The sequence below is a fragment of the Hevea brasiliensis genome, chromosome 7 (genome assembly GCF_030052815.1).
Source record: "Hevea brasiliensis isolate MT/VB/25A 57/8 chromosome 7, ASM3005281v1, whole genome shotgun sequence".
Classification (NCBI taxonomy): domain Eukaryota; kingdom Viridiplantae; phylum Streptophyta; class Magnoliopsida; order Malpighiales; family Euphorbiaceae; genus Hevea; species Hevea brasiliensis.
The window spans coordinates 4,295,968-4,315,499 of NC_079499.1; the positions used below are offsets into that span (position 1 = coordinate 4,295,968).

The window sequence follows — 19,532 nt, forward strand, 5'->3', positions numbered from 1 at the left end:
AAGGACAATCCAAACACTAGAAGACATGCTTCGCATGAGTGTTTTGGATTTTGGAGGTCAATAGGATGATTAGTTACCTTTGGTAGAGTTTGCCTACAACAACAGTTATCATTCCAGCATAGGGATGGCACCCTATGAAGCATTATATGGCAGAAAGTGTAGGTCTCCTCTGTGTTGGACAGAGATGGGAGAAGCAAAGGTACATGATGTAGACCTAGTGCAGTACACTTCAGAGATAGTTCCTTTAATCAGGGAACGATTGAACACAGCTTTCAGTAGGCAGAAGAGTTATGCAGATCCTAGACGGAGGGATGTAGAGTTTGCAGTAAGTGATTATGTATTCCTGAAGATTTCTCCAATGAAGAGAGTAATGAGATTTAGAAAGAAGGGTAAGTTGACACCTCGGCATATTGGACCTTTTGAGGTTACTGATAGAGTTGGAGCAGTTGCCTACCGGTTGGAGCTACCACCCAACCTTTCCCACGTTCATCCTGTATTTCACATCTCCATGCTCAGGAAATACATACCTGATCATTCTCATGTACTACAGCCGGATGTAGTAGAGCTGAAAGAAAACCTGATGTTTGAGGAGCAACCTGTAGCCATGGTGGACTACCAAGTGAGGCAGCTAAGATCAAAACAGATCCCTATGGTTAAGGTTTTATGGAGGAGCCAGTCAGTGGAAGAGTGCACCTGGGAGTCAGAGCGGGACATGCGTAGTAAGTAGCCTTATCTATTCAATGTGTAATTCTGTACTTTATTCTGCCTTGTGTAAAATTCGAGGACGAATTTTACACAAGGGGGGAAGAATGTAACACCCCAAATTTTTAAATTTATTATTTTGTGAGTAATATTAATATTTTATTTTATTTAAATTTTAGGAAATTATTTGAAATTTTCAGATTTTAGAAATCGGGTTCGATTTTTCGAAAATATAAAACTTTGATGATTTTTAAAAATTTATTTAAAGACTACATGGCAAAACTAAAAATATATTTGGACTCTACGAATTTTTCTAAGTTTTCTAGAATTTTATTGAAATTTTTGGGCCTCGTTTTCGATTCCAAGGCAGAGTAAAAATTTAAAATTTTATATCTTGAATCGGACCGGCCGAATCGAACTGGATCGGATCGGAATGGCCTTTTCTTTTCTTCTTCTTCCCTTCCCCGCGCGTCCCGACCTTTCTTCCTCCCTCTTCCGTTTTCTCTCTCCTCCCTCCTCCCCACACTGCACCGCCGCCACCCAGCCCTCCCCACCTTGCCGGCGCACCGCCTCAGCCTTCCCCCACCGCCGGCCGGCCTTTCAGGTGGCCAAAAACGATGTGCAAAGAGGCACGATGCGCAGCGCACCGTTTCGGCTTCCTGGCCAAAATTCAGTCGATCTGACACCGATTGGGCTGGGTCTTGTGTCAAATACCATCTACACCTCGAGAGCTTTCCATAGACACCAAGAACACCAAAATCCATGGAGCGGTTTGCCCAATTTTTGTCCGGGAAGTTTTAGCCCATTTCGATTTTTGGTCTAGATTTCTCGCAAACCATGAACCCCATGAGAAAACCGAGAGTACCAGAGCGCTCCACTCGTCAAAAGCTTTGCGGCAATATAAATTTCAAAATTTTTCGACATCATTTTTCAGTGGTTCCCACGAAACTTCGTAGTGTTTTTCTGAGTATTAAATGAGCTTAGAAAATTTTGTAAAAATTATATGCTAACCCCTGTGTTGTGGGCTTCGTGTAGGTACCTTCCATTCGTGGAAATTCAACGGTTGCCCGGGTCTGTGAATTTTCAACCAGACAGACCGACTACCAAAAAAGTCTTGGAATTGGATTGAGATTTTGGCTACCCCACCATTGTCAGATGTCCTGAGCGCGTTTCTGAGATCGGAATCGGTATAGGTAAACCCGAACATTGCTTCTTCGTAATTTTCTAGTGCTTGAATTGGATTAAAAATTCATAAAATATTCGTGGTAGCTCAAAAAAACTATGATTCTTTTTGCATTAGCTTAGTAATGTTGCTAAGGACCGCGGGGCAAAGTTTTAGAGTTTGTAGAACTCATTTGGGTAGTTCTTGTAGGAGGATTAAATTATGAGGAGTAAACTATAATTTTACATGTTGTGATTGATGACTATTTGGATGGGCCCAGGAGGGGCTGTGTGATGTGATTGAGATGTGAATATATGGTTTGTGGATATAGAAGTGTGTTTTAAGCCTTTTTGCAGGTTGGGTAGGTCCTAGGTATAAGGTGGGAGACTCTGCCGGATTTTCGACACGACTTAGAACATATTTGGTCTTTTCTTGGTTTGTATTGAGTCAGTTGTATTAAATAATTATAATAAAATTGTCAGGTGAGCCGGGACAGCCTTCCTCCTCCGCCCAGCCACCACAGTGACTTTGATTGAGTCTGTGAGTAAAATATTAATTTTAATTATAATTTCGATATTATTATATATTCAAACATGCCCATGCATCACTTATAAATATGTATCTATATAGTTAAAGTCTAGGCACATTTTATATTGCATTCACTACTGTTAAAGTGCCATGGATGTTGTTGTGGTAATTTGGAGCATTGTGCGTGAGTTGGCGTGCGTGTGGTATGGTGTTGGCTATGGACAGGACGGGTAGACACGGCTTGAGATCTTCGTTGGGACCCGGTCCTTCGGGGTAGACATGGCTTAAATTCTTCGCTGGGACCCCGATTTGGTTTATTAAGCGAAAGTCCGGCTTAAGTTTTTCGCTGGCACAGGTTGGATTAAGAGGGCTGTATAGAGGTTCATCTCCCATATATGTATTGTTTGATATTATCGGGTGTGTGAGTGCTCCAAATTGCCTTTTTGATGTGATTTGTATGAAATTTATGACGGTGTTGCATTTCACTTCACAGGGTGTATTAGTTTTAGATAACTATAGAGATTATAGTTAAAATTGATATTTTACTGTCTAAGTCGAACGCTCACTCCTGTTCATTATTTTTCCAAGCTACAGGAGGATATTTGTTGCGGTTAACCTGCTTTTCTTCTCCGTAGGTCGTTTATTAATATTTGTATAATTCTATTAACTCTTAGAATTTTCGCATATGTTAGAAATATTTATTTGATTTGGGTCTGTAATATAATTATCATGTTGGACCTGTAAACTTATTATATGCATGTATGTTGAACTGGATGAGAGAGCTGAGCTCCCATTTATTTTTGTGACATTTGAATATGTGGAGGGTGAGCTGAGCTCCCAAATTGATTATATATTGTGTTTGCAGGTCGGGTGAGTTAAAAACTCCCCGTTGAAAGGTCTATTTTATAGCCGGATTCTGTCCGGTTGAATTCTTGAAATTGGGCCCAAATGGGCCTTAGAGTTGGGTCGAGGAATAGTTGGGCTTACTACGGACCTCAGGAGCTTTAGGCTTGCCTAGGTCCTAGTGTCGGTCCGGCCCATAGGTTGGGTCGTGACAAATTAAAATGAGCTAGCAAGTTTATTTATCTATATATAAATATATAAAATTCAAATAATTTTTATATTTATTTTAATGTATATAAAAAATTGATTTATTTTATAATTCATTATTGTCTCTGTTAATTATGTTTTTTTAAAAAAAAAAGAACCTGAATTCTATCATTGAAAATACAATATGCATATTTCCCAACAATATTTTCTCTAAAAACGAAGCCGAATTCTCTACTACTGATCCCAACACACTTGTTGATTAATGGTTTGATATTTTTATATATGGGGGCAGTTGTTATTTCTCTATCTTTCTAATTCTACTCATAAAATAATGTTCAAATCCCCGTCCGAATTTATTACTTTTATTCCACTTTTGTAGAAAAAAGAATTAAAATCCAAGGGTTCTATTAATTAATAAGATAGTTAATACTTTCTTAAGTTAATAAATGAGAAAATCACTGCCAAAATGACGTGTGCTTGGCTCTTAGCAACTTATCTTTATCCATATGTCTGGCTACGCCGGCCATGCTCTTGCATTAAAATACTGCAAAGTAGACCCTTTCGATGGTCATCTAGCAAAGAACTTTCCCTTTAAAAATCATCCTGACCTCTCTTTAACACCCTCCCATCTCCTCCAATCTCTCTCTCTCTCTCTCTCTCTCTCTCTCTCTCTCTATCAAAAATATCAAATACTAGCTAGCTATAGTCCAATTGATCTGATGAAGGGAGGATATGAAGTGGTTCATGGGGCTCTTGATATGATACCTCCACATGAACCATGGGACTATTCTTCTGTTGGGTTTCCGGCTGCTCCAGTAATTTCCAGCTCCTTTCCTAAGCCAGTAATAAACTTGGAGAGGAATGAGCTCTCTGAGTGGGTGGAACATGTCACCAAGCAGCTTATTGATGACATGCCTGATACGGCAAGTGAGAGCTTGCATACAGACGCAACAGTGGTCTATTCTGAGGACAATAATAACATCGTTCCTTCATCACTCTTAATGGGTGGTGATTTTAGACCAAGGAAAGCTATGAGGAGAAGTTATTTTGATGGAGGCAATAATGGGCAAGAGTGCCATTGGAGCAATGAGCTTGGACAATCAAACATTTGTGAAAATTTAGCAGGTAGTAGTAGTGCTGCTGCTGCTGCTACTAGAGGCTTGAGTAGAATAGATGAACAAGGGTTGAGCTTGATAACCCTTCTCTTGGAGTGTGCAGTTGCTATATCAGTTGATAATCTTGGTGAAGCTCATAGAATGTTGCTTGAGCTAACCCAAATGGCTTCTCCTTATGGCCCTTCTTGTGCCGAAAGGGTTGTGGCCTATTTTGCCAAGGCCATGGCCAGTAGGGTTATAAACTCATGGCTAGGTATTTGCTCTCCTTTGATCAACCACAAGAGTGTTCACTCTGCCTTTCAAGTCTTCAACAATGTCTGTCCTTTCATCAAATTTGCACACTTCACCTCTAACCAAGCAATCCTCGAAGCTTTCCAGCGCAGGGACAGGGTTCACATAATCGACCTAGACATCATGCAAGGCTTGCAATGGCCTGCGCTATTTCACATCCTGGCAACAAGAATTGAAGGTCCTCCACACGTTAGAATGACAGGTATGGGCACTTCCATGGAGCTGCTTGTAGAGACAGGGAAACAACTTTCCAATTTCGCTAAGCGGCTTGGAATGTCATTTGAGTTCCACCCAATTGCCAAGAAATTTGGAGAAATTGATGTGTCGATGGTGCCACTAAGGAGAGGTGAAACACTAGCTGTGCATTGGCTGCAACACTCACTATATGATGCCACTGGACCTGACTGGAAGACAATGAGACTACTTGAAGAATTGGCACCAAGAGTTATTACATTGGTTGAGCAAGACATTTCCCACGGAGGATCTTTCTTGGACCGTTTTGTAGGTTCTCTTCATTACTACTCAACCTTATTTGATTCCCTTGGTGCATTTTTTCCTTGTGATGACCCTAGCAGGCACAGGATAGAGCATTGCCTTCTATACAGGGAAATCAACAATATATTGGCAATTGGAGGGCCGGCAAGAAGTGGAGAAGACAAGTTCAGGCATTGGAGAAGTGAGCTTGCAACAAGAAGTTCCTTTATGCAGGTACCCATGAGTGGAAACTCCATGGCTCAAGCACAACTAATATTGAACATGTTCCCTCCTGTTCATGGGTATAGCCTTGCGCAAGGAGATGGAACTTTGAAGCTTGGCTGGAAGGATACTAGCTTGTTCACTGCTTCTTCTTGGACTTCTCATGCTTCTAGATAGCTGTAATTATAGTTCATTTGAATGCTTACTTTTGTTTGTTTCTGTTTCAGTGAATTGCATTTGGAGTTCAAATGCTACTGTAAAGATTATGTTAATGGGTATTATATATATTGACCTTATAGCTAGCTAGGCTTGTATCGTAGTCAATATATATAGAGAGGATATTAGAGTTTCCTAATTTTGTAATCCAATTAAGTACCAATTTGTCCACAGCCTCTTGTGTCTCAGCCGATATTCTGATTTTGACCATCAGTCACAGTCATAATAATATTTAGATTTTACTTACATCTCATAGCTAATACATATGCATTCAATATATGTAATAAAAAAATTTTAATTAATTTTTGAGAAAAAAAAAATACAATCCAAGTTACATCATTATTAATTCATATCAAAATTCCAAAAAAAAATCTTCTACTTTTATTACCTGTTATAGCTGGTTTACAGGTTAATGAACTGACATAATAATATTTTGCAAAGCCTTTCTTCCCTACTTACCGCTCTCACTCGATTCAATCCCCCATCTCAATTTCTTCTTACTTACCCCAACATCCCTATCACCTCATCAACAACAAACAATTATACTCAATTCTTAACATGTTACAACACGATCACATGTTCACATTTGCAATTTTGATTTGTTCTATCAATGTTTTGCGTTGCCTTGATGCTTTTTCTTCTACCAATTAAGCCTGTGCCTTGATTTGATGCGACTATTGTAGTTATGTCTTTGCTATTTAGGCCGAGCGCTTCTTGATCAAGCTCATCCACAGAGAGGTCGTCAAAGCGAAAGGAGGAGGGGTTGGAGTGCTAGCTTTACATATGCCTCTCACTACTACGCATGCTTTTCCATCATCGCATCTTCAACCTAATTCTTCACTTCAAAGCAGGTAACATTTCATACACATACAAGTTGTTCATTGGCATTGTCTTCGTCTTCAAGTTACTTTGATTTATGGGGTCTTTTATGGATTGAATGAAAAGGCTGTGAACTTCTCTTTCAGAAAAAAAAAAAAAATATACAATTTTTTCTTCAATAGTGGCAAAAGATTCAACCTATGAGCAAAGGCTTTTGCATTTCTTTTTTTTTTTTCTACGATGTGGGTTCAATTGGAAACCTTGAAATGAGAAAACAATTTTGTTATTTCTTTTTTCTTTTTTATTAATATATAATTTTGTATGCTTATATTTGTGTGTTTGTTGAGTTGTTGATTTAGGATTAATTGTGTTTGACACTGTGTTAGATTAGAGCATGTTTGGCATTGATTTGGAGAGCCAAAATGTTAAAAAAAAAAAGTTTTAAAAATTTATTTTAATATTTTAAATTTTTTATAATTAAAATTTATCAAATTTAATTTTAAATTTTTTTAAACAAAGAAAAAAAAAACAAAAGAGATAAAAAAAATAAAGGTAAGAGAAACTGAGAGAAATAAAAAAAAAAAGAAAAATTTAGGTATTTTTATAAATTTTTTATTTTAGGAAGTGATCTATAAATCAGTTACATCAGATAATAAAAATTTTATTATTCATTAAATTGATGTGGAGAAAATTTTATATTATAAATTAAAATTAAAAAAATATATAATTATAAAAGTTAGAATTAAGGAATGATAAATAAAATTTACTTTTAATATTTTCTTTTTAAAAAAATATCCCACATTGGTTGACTCCTAAGTAGTCCTTACTCCTTTATGAGGCCTTTTACTAGTCTTCTAATTTTTCTCAAAGGCCAAAATTAAAGAGCTAAGAGAGTCAAAGCAATTGATATACAGAGAGATCTATAATACACAATATTATTTTTTTTTTATGAATGATTCTGAATTTTGTCTTTTTTCCTCCATGATTCCATGATAACACCTTAATTGTGTTATGGTTTGTTTCAACTTTGAAGTGAATTTGATTTGATATGTGAAAGATGATATCAAAGAAAATGAATTTAGCACTATAAAACTTATTAACATATTTCATAATATTTTTTTTTTACTTAATTTGAGTTTTGTAATTTTTATTATAAATTTAATTTTAAAAAAATAATTTAATAAGTTACCTATGAAAAATTAATGTCACATTATATATAATCATACTATTTTTCCAATTAATCCAATATAAAAAAAAAATCCTTGTTATATCTCTAGATGATTTTTACAGATCATCTTTAAATTTTATCGTTCTTTAATTTTAATTTATTATTAAAAAAATTTAAAATTTTAATTTTATTTCATAAAAATCTTTTAACATGTTATAAATATATTTTTAAGTTAAAAAAAAATAAAATTATCTTTTTACTTTTTTTCCTCTTATGCTTAAAAAATAAAATCATTTCAATTATCATATGAATTTATTACAAAAATATTAATATTATTATAACGATCTGTTTTTTAAAAATGAAGAGGATTTATCTTTCTTTTATCAGAAAATATAAAAATTACACTCATAAACATCATACTATAACTTAGAGGAATTTTTTTAATTTAAAAATTTATTATTAGATGTTAAAGGGGATTTTTTGTGAAAAAAAATAAAATTTAAAAATTTTTTTAATTATAAATTAAAATTAAAAGATATAAAGTTCAAAAATGAATTATAAAAATTACTCCTATATCTCTCCCATCAATATGACTTGTAAGTTTACCGAGTCTTTTATATATATATATATATATATATATATATATATATATATATATATATATATATAAAAGCTGAATTTAAATCAATTCATTTTAATTTTTAAATTTAATTTAATTACAAATGTGTTGTTATATAAAAAATTAGTATTAAATTATATTCAATTTGAGAATCACTTGAAATTATAATATTAATTTTTTTAAAAAGATTATTATTTATTTTTTAAGCTAAAAATTAATTTTAATTTAGTTATTTTAATAAATCATCTTTACATCAAATCATACAAATCGTTAAATTCATCCTCTATTTCAATATGCCCTTATGATCATCAATTGGGTTTCTCATGCATAGATCATTAATTAATTAATCCAGGGGCGGAGAGAGGGGGCTATGGGAGCCTTGGCCTCCTCGTATATATATTTAGAGAAAAAAAATTAATTTATTTTAGATAAAATTAATTTATTTTAGTTATTAGCCTCTCTTAAAAATAATTATATTATTTTATTACAATATAAATAATATAAAGTATTAAAATTATTTATTATTTATTATATATTTAAAAAATTTTCTAAAGTATTAACACCCTTGAAAAAATTATAACTTAATTACACTCTATTATAATATTTTTAAATATATAATATTAACTCTTCAAAATATGTACTAAATAAATAATATATAAGAAATAAGTGTAATTAAATAATGTTAGCCTCTCAAAAATAATTTTATGACTCTATCCCTGTATTAATTAATTAATTAATTAGTGATGTTCCATGTAATGTATAATTAATTTATTAACATAACAAATGTTAATATATATATATATATACATATATATATATATATGTATATGTATATAGTTTAGCTTAGGATTCCTTTGGTGAACATATATATGCAATGCATGGTGTTGAATTTTGAATTATATGGTGCAAATGCATGTAGCTAAGGAGGCCCAGCTTCCATTAATAAACCAGTGGAAAGATAGTTACAAAACATAGTACTATCAACAGCAAAGATTTTCATATTGTTTGTAGCATAATTGAATTTTAATTTTTGGAACTAATTAATTATGAATTAAATTAAAATTAAATTGTCTATTTAAGACAATAATTCATTGATATTTTAATAATAATAATAATAATAATAAATTATATCACTAGGGTATTATGTCTCTTTGGGCAAATATATACTGTCCAAATCCAGACAAGTTCAGACAAAGATGTTTTTTCTAGTTGAAAGCACATATAACTATAACTAACCAGTTTCTGATAAAAAAAAAAAAAACAATTACCAGGAATAGAATGGGCTTTTGATAAAAAAGGTGTAGTCGAAAATAAAATAATACTAAAAATGAGTGAGTTTAAAAATATTTATTAAAAAGGGGTGAGATACACTGAGTTGGAACGGAACGCTAAACGCTAATTATAATAGCATTTTTAAGGTTCGGATGCTATTTATAATAGCGTTCGCATCAAAATTTTTAAAGGAAAGATGAACGTTAGCATTCAGCTTTCTTTTAAATAATAAAAAATTAATTAAAAAAAATTAAAGGTTGGACGTTGCTTATAGCGTCCAACTTTTTTTAATTTTTAATTATTTTATTTTATATTTTAAATAAAATATAAATATTATTTTAATAAATAAAATTATAATATGTAAAATTATATATTATAATATTATTATTATAAATATTATTTTTTAATTTAAAATTTAATAAAATAAAAAATTAAAAAAAATAAATAATTAAAAAGATTGAAGAAAAATTGGATGTTATTTATAGTAATTAATATTAATTATTATAATTTTATTTATTAAAATAATATTTTTACTTTATTTAAAATATAAAAATAAATAATTAAAAATTTAAAAAAAAGTTGGACACTACTAAAACAGCGTCCAACCTTTTTTAAATCTTTTTAATTATTTATTTTTTTAATTTTAATTTTTTATTTTATTAAATTTTAAATTAAAAAATAATATTTATAATAATATTATAATATATAATTTTATATATTATAATTTTATTTATTAAAATAATATTTTTATTTTTTTAAATTTATTTAAAATATAAAATAAAATAATTAAAAATTTAAAGAAAAGTTGGACACTACTGTAAGTTACATCCAACTTTTCTTAAATTTTTTTAATTATTTATTTTTTAATTTTAATTTTTTATTTTATTAAATTTTAAATTAAAAATAATATTTATAATAAAAATATTATAATATATAATATTATATATTATAATTTTATTTATTAAAATAATATTTATATTTTATTTAAAATATAAAATAAAATAATTAAAAATTAAAAAAAAAAAGGTTGGATGCTACTACAAGTAGCGTTCAACCTTTAAAAAATTTTTTAATTAATTTTTTATTATTTAAAGGAAAACAGGACACTACTTTGAATAGGGTCCAGCTTTCCTTTAAAAATTTTGATGCGGACATTATTATAAAGAACGTCCGAACCTTGAAAACGCTATTATAATTAGCGTCCCGCTCCAACTTAGCGTATTTCACTCTTTTTTTGTAAATATTTTTAAACTCACCTGTTTTTTAATATTATTTATTTTCGATTACACCTTTTTGATCAAAAGCCCGAATAAAATTGACAAAAATCTCTTCCACACAAATCTCTTCCATTTTTCTTCTCTTCAAGCCTAAACTCACATTCTTTAGAATGCAATAGACTCACATTCTTCTTCCTTTTTTTTTTTAAAAAATTATTATTTTTCAATTCAAATGACTTTTATTTTTAATGATTTAAAAGATAATTTATTTTAAATTAGTTTATTTTTAAATTGAGTGATTTGTTTTGAAAATTCAAAATTTGGTGGTATTCAATTCAATTTCATGTCACGTGTATAGTTAAAAAAAAAAATTCTAAGAATTGCTTATAGTTAAAATCAATTTCAATAAAATTTAATAGAATTTGAAATGAATTTCATAAAATCTATACAATAATATTTTATGAATTAAAATGCTCTTATCAAAAGATTTCCTCCCACTCCTTCATTTTGTACGGTCGTATATCAAATCCTATTTAATATTAATCGTGTATGTCACAAAAAGATACAAATATATATCATGCAGGATAAATGGTGCATTAATATCATTAATATAATTTATGAAAGATAAACTTCATGCCGAATTTAAAAAAAAAATAACGTTAGAAAAGTAACAAAATTACATGAGTTTTTAAATTTTGTAAAAAATTATAATTTTATTAATTTTAGTCTTGAGAATAATTTAAAAAATGAGAATAAATAAATTTCATTATATAGAATTTAATTAAATTTATGTTTAAAAATGTGTCATATTAAATAATAAAATTTATTTCAAATAAAATTCATTTTAAATGAATTTCAAATTTTATGGGTTGTTTTTTAATAATAAAATATTAATGATGGAGTGGGAAGGAAAGGGAAGGCACGTTTTGTATCCAATAAAAAGAGGTGGTGGGCTGGTGGGTGGTGGCACCCCAAACGTGGACTAATTATATACTCCTACAGTATTTTATCTTTCGAATATATTTTTTATTATTATTTTAAATATAAATAAAATTTAATTATTAATTTAAAAATTAGAAATAAAAATATATTATTAAATAAATAAATAATTCTGATAAAAATAAATAAATAAATAAATAATTCTGATAAAAATGAATAAATAAATAAATAACTACTTCACCAGCCTTTTTTTTTTTTTGTTTCTTCTCCTATCTGTCTGTCTCTTCCTCGTTCCTTACATTACTTTTCCTCTCAACAAGCATCAACGCATTTCTCCCCTTCTTTTCCTCTTACTGTTTTTCTCTTCTTTTTTCTCTTTTAATCCTTTTATTCTTCATAAAAAAATTATAAAAAATTTTAATTCCAAATCTGGTTTTTGGATCTATCTCCTGTATTTTAAGTTTTGTTTGCCGTTTTTGGTTTGTGGTTTCTGTTTCCATTTGATTTTCCTGGTCAATGTAGCTTTATTTTTGGTCCAGATTAGGGCTTTGATTCCTAATTTGTGTGATTGAAGATTTCGGGTTCACTTTGCTATCAATTTTAAAGCATGTGATTCTAAAGATCTCCTTTTTCTTTTCTTAATCCTTTTGATTGAAAAGGAGGAAGAAGCTCAATTTTTTTTCCCCTTTTGAAATTAAATTGGATTTTGGATTACTTAGATTGCTATTATCAGTCGGTTTTTCCCTATTTCAACGCTAATTAATGCGTATGCTGTAAAAAGTTCAGCCCTTTTTTCGTCTAGGACAAAAAAAATAAAAGAATCTGTGAACCGGTCAATTTGGGAAATCTGCTGGTTTTGGGTGTCAATGCTGGTTGGGTAGAGGGTTATGCATAAGGAAAAGCTAATTGGTCGCAAATCTAAGTAAATATAGCCATTTTCTGCTTCTGGGTTGAGTTGTTTAGCGATGGAGAAATCGAAGATTGACCTTATTGTTGGTGGCAAATTTAAGCTAGGAAGGAAGATTGGGAGTGGATCCTTTGGCGAGCTCTATCTGGGTATGATTAATTTCTACTTTCTTCTCCCTCCCTCCCTTTTTTAATTTGAGTTGACCATTATTTTCCTTGTAGCATTTCAGCAACAGCATTGTACTATTTTTGTTATTCTGTTTGTCTAATCAACAGCATGATTTTTTGACTTGAATGTTCAGGCGTAAATGTGCAAACTGGAGAAGAAGTTGCTGTTAAGCTGGTACGTGATATGTTTTTAAATAAAATGATTCATCGATGTTGATTTGGATTTACAGGAATGATTAATTTCACGAATATAAAAAAAAAAAAAAAATATATATATATATATATATATATATATATATATATATAATGTTATTCATCTTTCTCCCTGATTGGCTGGTGACCCTTTCGACATGGAATTGGGTCGTATTTTAGGTTTTTTTTTTTTTTTTTTTTAAATGATGACAACTTAGTTCTGGAAGGTTTGGATATTTCTCTTTGAAAACCAGAACCATTGTAGATACTATTGCTGCCTGTCCCTTGTGAGAACAAAAGAAAAATCAAGCTTTTTTTTTCCGTCTTAATTAGGAAGGTATGGATGAGATCTTGGATGAGATCTATATAAGTAATTATCTAAGTCTTATGCTAAGTTGTCCTCTCTGAGTTACTTATTCTTAATGAGGATTCATGAATATGAAACCAACTTGTTTTTTATTTCGCCCATGGAGCATTTATGTCTATGAATTCCACACAGTATATGCTGTACATCTGTTTCTCTTTCTTCTTTTTATTCATCATCTTTTTCTTTCTGTGTAAAGGACTTGCATGTTATTCAATGATCTTCTTTGCTATATTGACCATTTTTCCTTCCAAATTTCAGGAACCTGTGAAGACCAAGCATCCTCAGCTTCATTATGAGTCAAAGTTGTATATGCTTCTTCAAGGAGGAAGTAAGCTCTGCCTCTCTCCCTCCCACTTTTTACACACACACACACACACACACACACACACACACACATTCAAACAAGTCTCATAAAATGTTCTGGAGCTGCTGGATGGAAATTTATGACAGAACATTATATTTTTAATTAGATGCCTTTTTCTGATTTTAATATGGTAACTCTGTGCTAGCATTCTTGTGCCTCATATATTCTTTAGAAATTCCTTTAAAACATTTAATAGGGAACATGGTCTGTAAGCATAATATTTTCTCAAAAATAATTTCATCTGATTTTCCCCTGATGAAGCTGGAATTCCACATCTAAAATGGTTTGGAGTTGAGGCTGACTACAATGTCATGGTTATTGACCTTCTTGGACCAAGTTTAGAAGATTTATTCAACTATTGCAACAGGAAATTTACATTGAAAACGGTGTTGATGCTTGCGGATCAACTTGTAAGTGCATGTGATTATTCTTTGTTGTAGAGTAATCTTAATTGTTAAGTTGTGAAAGTAATGTTTTTCCCTTATTTTTGGCTCTTAAGATTAACAGAGTTGAATACATGCATTCAAGAGGTTTTCTTCACCGTGATATAAAGCCTGACAACTTTTTAATGGGCCTAGGCCGCAAAGCAAATCAGGTACTTGTTCCTGTGCAATTCATGTTCATTACCTCAGAAAATTAGGAAATATGTGAATGCTTTGAGTGATAGAGAATTTTAGTAATTCCATGTGCATGTGAAATGTTTTTGGCTGATAAATATTCTCTCTTCGGGCAGTATTAGAAAGAGATTTTACACATTAAAATAGAATGTGTATGTGTAATTGTAATTTTTTCCTGTTGGAGCTGGTTAAAGCAACTCACTATTGAAATGAATTGTCTATATGGTAAAATAAGCACATAGAAGATCATAATGTTTTAGTTTGGTTTGTGGTCTGTACCACATTAAATTCACTATCTAACTGCATCATAGTGTTTATTTGGCACTGTGCCCTCATGGAAATGATTAGTCTTTATGCATGATAAATTTCTCCTCATGGAAAGAGTTGATTGGTTATAAGATATTTATCATGAAGGAGAGTATTTTTATTTTAGCTCCAACTTGTTCCTGCTTTTAAATTTGTTTGAATATTCTGGCACAGGTGTATGTCATTGATTTTGGCCTTGCAAAGAAGTATAGGGATCTTCAGACTCACAAACACATTCCATACAGGTAAATCACCATGTTTACACGATACAGTAAATTCACTATGGTATATAATTTTTATCTAGTCTATGTTATGCTTCTAATGGCCTAGGCATTCCCTTCAGTAGGTGAGGGCAGAGGCTTGATTTATTCATTAGATATGTCCTCGTTAGGAGGGGAAGAAAATTCAGTAGGGCATGCTAAGCAGTTCTCTTTCCTTTCCAATTAGAAAAAGAATTATGAACTCAATAAGTGCAAGATAAAATGATTATAGAATTTTTTGTTTTTTTAATATGCATTAAAATCTGAGTTTGAGTTAGATTTGGTCGAACCTAATTTGGGAAAGGCAGTGCCTATGTTCGGAGATTAGATTTGAGGACTTGGAATTTGAGTTGTGGTTTTATGAAACTTGTTACCATGATCTAATTTCTTAATGAGGGTTATTTTATTGTGCCTGAAATATGCTCAATTGTGCATAATGTTTAGATGCAAGTTGAGGACCACTTGGCAGGATTTGGATTTGTGGTTATATAACAGTTGGTTTGTGTCTAATATTCACCATTTTACAGCAAATAAAGCTGGATAACAACAGTTATGGACTCTGAAACATACAATTATAAAGTAAATAGCACAAAAGCAACAAAGTTGCGAATCTTTATTAGTTTGAGCAGTTTTAGTGCTGTCTAATTTGACTGACTGTGAATCTAATGAAGATTCCGTTTCTACATCTTTTTTTTTTTAATTTTCCGGCATCTTAAAAAAAAAAAAAAGAAAAAAGAACTTGTTGGCCATATCATAATAACATCTGTGCTATGTTTTTCTGCTGTCTTCCCTTCTTTTAACTGATACCCAATCTGATGATGGTCATCCTACATTATCACTCATTTGATCCTCTCTCCTCTCTCTCTCTCTCTCTCTCTCTCTCTCAAATACACATGCAATCAGGCATGTAAATCTTTACTTTCCTCTAATTTCTTTTTTTCTTCTCTAAATTTACTACCAGCGTGATGATTTGATTTATTTTTGTGGCAACTCATAAGGTTTTTGGTTGCAGAGAAAACAAGAACCTCACAGGCACAGCTCGCTATGCAAGTGTCAACACTCATCTTGGAGTTGGTGAGTGATGTTACGTGTGATGATGACTTTCCAACTATTAAAAGGACATTAGCTATCATATATTTTAGATTTATTATTTGCCTATTTTGCTGGTAGAACAAAGCAGACGGGATGATTTGGAGTCTCTTGGTTATGTGCTTATGTATTTCCTAAGAGGAAGGTAAGAGTATATACTATATAGCAGCTATGCATTTTATTCACTTCTCTCCTTGCTTTTCTTTTTCTGGCTGAGCATTTTCTATGCAATGTCAAATAGTTCATTTAGCATTTTGCCTAATTCTTTTTGCATCAGTCTTCCCTGGCAGGGATTAAAGGCTGGCACAAAAAAGCAAAAATATGACAAGATCAGTGAAAAGAAAGTTTCAACTCCCATAGAGGTATGATAGTTTGCTATGATTAACACAATCTTATCAATAGTTGGCTATCATTAACACAATCTTATCAACAAGAGGCCTTGTAAAAGTTTTGATTGTTTGCTAGATCCAAAGTTTGATGCCCTTGTATGCATGCATGTTATCTGGATGGACAATACTAATGGCAGGTATGAGGTAAAGACAGGCTTGAACTCCTGGGCTTGTCATAGATCCAAATGGGGCTAGAAGTTTGTAATTCAATTATGGAATAGCAAAGACTTGATTCTTCTTTTAACAATTTAGTTTTGAATATAGGAATATATGTATAGATGTGTACAAGTTCGTTATGTTATTGTGTATATGGTAATTGGTGCAGACAATGTGTATGTTTTTTTTTTTTTTTTTCTCATTCAGTGATCTGTATATTTTATTCCATGAATTAATATGGACAAATCTTGGCCTAACATTGGGTGAGTTCAGTTCAATGCAGTGCAGCATTGGTCCCTTTTTTCAGGTCAACCCAGTTTGTACTTGGTTGTCATGTTCTGATTCAGTAATATAAATGCACATCATGACAGGTGCTTTGTAAATCATACCCATCTGAGTTTGTATCATATTTCCACTACTGCCGATCATTGCGGTTTGAAGACAAACCAGACTATTCATATTTGAAGAGGCTATTTCGAGAGTTATTTATTCGAGAAGGTAGACTACCAGGAGTATCGTATTTCAGTTTTTAAAAAATATGTTCATGCTTACCATTTCTGACATTCAGTAATATATTTGTTTTTCCGTTTCTCTGGGTCAATTAAATAGCTAACTGCACAGATGTTTTAGTACTTAGGATTTTAGTGTGGATGCTGCTGCAGGTTATCAGTTTGACTATGTTTTTGACTGGACGGTTTTGAAATATCCTCAGATTAGTTCCAGCTCTAGAGGACGGGTAAGTGTTGGTGAAATTGTAGGCCTGGGTTTCTATCCCCCTCCAGATTTGTTACTTACTATTTGATTCTTTTCAGCATTCCAGTGGGAAACCAGGTCATGCAGGACCATCTGCAGAAAGACCCTCAGAAAAGGTCTCAGGTATTTCTCAAAACAAAAATGGATTTCAAATTTTGTGCCAAGCTTAGGAAACTCTCATAAAATAAGTTTTTCAGTATGTGTGAATGCTAGTATTGAAAATGGTTAAGAAGATGGTCTTGTACTCTTTTTTAAACCCAGACTTGCACATCACTAACTTGGCTAGAACTTTTTGTGATACGAAACTTTATGCTTTTTCTTTTGCATCAATGTTTCATGTGCAAATACTCTTTCTTTCTTTTTTTTTTTTTTGGCCCAACTTTTATCCCTCTTATCAATGGTTAATATATATCATATTTTTATACAGTTGGGAAAGAGATTCGGGATAGATTGTCAGGTGCAGTTGAAGCATTTTCTTCAAGGAAGATCTCAGGCTCTAGTCCACATGACAATTCCAGAAACAGGTCTTCAGAAAATGTAAGCTCATCCTGTGGTTAATTTCAGAAGAAACTATAAAAAAAATTTGTTGTCCAATTTTCTATGCATTTGAAATTCTGATGACAAGCTGATTAGTACCAATTGAGTTTTCTACCATTTGGAGTCTAAAATGGATCATATCATTTTAACCATGAAAGCAAATTTTAAAATAGGGGAAGTAGCCCACAGTCTTCTTGCTTGCTTTAGTTCAGGCTTGAAGCCAAATCTTTTAAAATGTTTCATTGATTTTAAACTTAAGATCTTGCACGGTAAGATAACAGACTACTGTGTGTACATTGTTTTATTTGTTAGGCTTCATTGAGTTGGGTTGAGTTGTACATTGTTTTATTGCTTCATTAGTTCAATTATATTTCAGTAACAACCAAGGCTTTGATTCTGAAAGTTAGATTTGAGTCCTAGCTATCAGAATCCCGTTTATTTTTGCTGGCGAATAGAGCCAAATTGGAAATCAGACAAGAATCGGAGAAAAAAGGAAATGTAAGTGAATGGACTTTCCAAGGACAGCCAAGTTTAGTGGGTTGATGAAATTGAAACGTAACTTAAAACCTGCGATGTCTTGGTTCATTTACTTTTGCTTATTTTATGGTAGCATGGCATGGTGATTCAATTTTTGCTCTATTCAAAGTCATAGCAGCAATAGTACTGCATTCAAGTGTTCTATTTCTGTTGCAAAATTCTTAATAAGTGCCATCTTTGGCTAGCACTTGCAGCAACTTGAGCCAGAGAAAGGCCGTAGTTCTTCTCGATATGGCAGCAACACAAGAAAAGCTGTCATCTCAAATAGTAGGCCAAGTTCCTCTGGTGAACCTAGTGAAGGTCGTCCCAGCAGATTACTCTCAAGTGGTGGCCGTCTGACTTCTTCACAGAGAATCCAACCTGGGTATGAGTCAAAATCATCTACCCGTGCTGTGGCTTCTTCTAAAGGCACCCGTGAGGACACTTTTAGGAGCTTTGAGCTCCTCTCAATCAGGAAGTGATGAGAGTTTGATGTAAGAGGTACTTGCTTAAGCCTCGGATAGATGCATTACTCTTCCTTGTCAAGCAAGCAATCTTGGAATTTGTAAAACTTGCCATTGTATATCACTTAATCACTGTCATAACTGACGATTTCACATCTTTTAAAAACAACATTACCTATCTTGTTCCTGCTTGCTTTATAACTTTTGCCCCCCTTTTCTTTTTGTTTTTATCTGTTGTAACGTGTTTTAGAAACATCGAAGAGAGATATGCAAGGGACTCTATTTGTCATTGATTTGGTTCCATTTTCCATATTTATATGATATCTATGAGCATTTTATCCTATTCCTGCCATAATGTTGCCTTGTAAAACCAGGTTCAAATGATTGGGGAGAGAAATAATTAATGGTTTAATGTCCCAAAATTAAAAATAAATAAATAGTAAGTGTTTTACTGAATCTTCCTTGTAGAAAATGCTTCAATTGGTTTTACAAAGCAAAACAAGTAGAACAGTTACGCAATTTTTTATTAAATATTTTAAGATTTTCATTTAATTATAATTATTTTTTTCTCTTAAGTGTTAAAATTAAAATTTTAATTTTTTTAATACAATTAATTTGTAATATATTTCATTTTAAATTAATGACGCATTTAGT

General features: G+C 31.8%; 2 protein-coding genes across 3 annotated transcripts; both read left to right on the plus strand.

The window, feature by feature from the left end:
- The first annotated feature begins 4,161 nt into the window (after nucleotides 1-4,161).
- On the plus strand, nucleotides 4,162-5,872 carry LOC110651143 (protein SCARECROW-like). The gene has a single exon (XM_021806380.2). The coding sequence runs from the start codon at nucleotides 4,162-4,164 to the stop codon at nucleotides 5,719-5,721; it is 1,560 nt and encodes a 519-aa protein (XP_021662072.2). The 3' UTR covers nucleotides 5,722-5,872.
- A 6,179-nt stretch (nucleotides 5,873-12,051) lies between these two features.
- LOC110650309 (casein kinase 1-like protein 6) lies at nucleotides 12,052-19,167 on the plus strand. 2 transcript variants are annotated; one of them, XM_021805242.2, is made up of 14 exons: nucleotides 12,052-12,850; nucleotides 13,003-13,043; nucleotides 13,686-13,755; nucleotides 14,053-14,201; nucleotides 14,291-14,386; nucleotides 14,889-14,959; nucleotides 15,987-16,048; nucleotides 16,145-16,208; nucleotides 16,341-16,425; nucleotides 16,980-17,106; nucleotides 17,271-17,344; nucleotides 17,421-17,484; nucleotides 17,789-17,898; nucleotides 18,621-19,167. In XM_021805242.2, exons 1-14 carry the CDS (start codon nucleotides 12,760-12,762, stop codon nucleotides 18,894-18,896), a joined length of 1,380 nt encoding a protein of 459 aa, XP_021660934.2. In that variant the 5' UTR covers nucleotides 12,052-12,759; the 3' UTR covers nucleotides 18,897-19,167. The 2 variants fall into 2 exon arrangements, with proteins under 2 accessions (XP_021660934.2, XP_021660935.2); XM_021805243.2 differs by having other exon boundaries at nucleotides 12,053-12,850; nucleotides 18,630-19,167.
- Nucleotides 19,168-19,532: the final 365 nt, after the last annotated feature.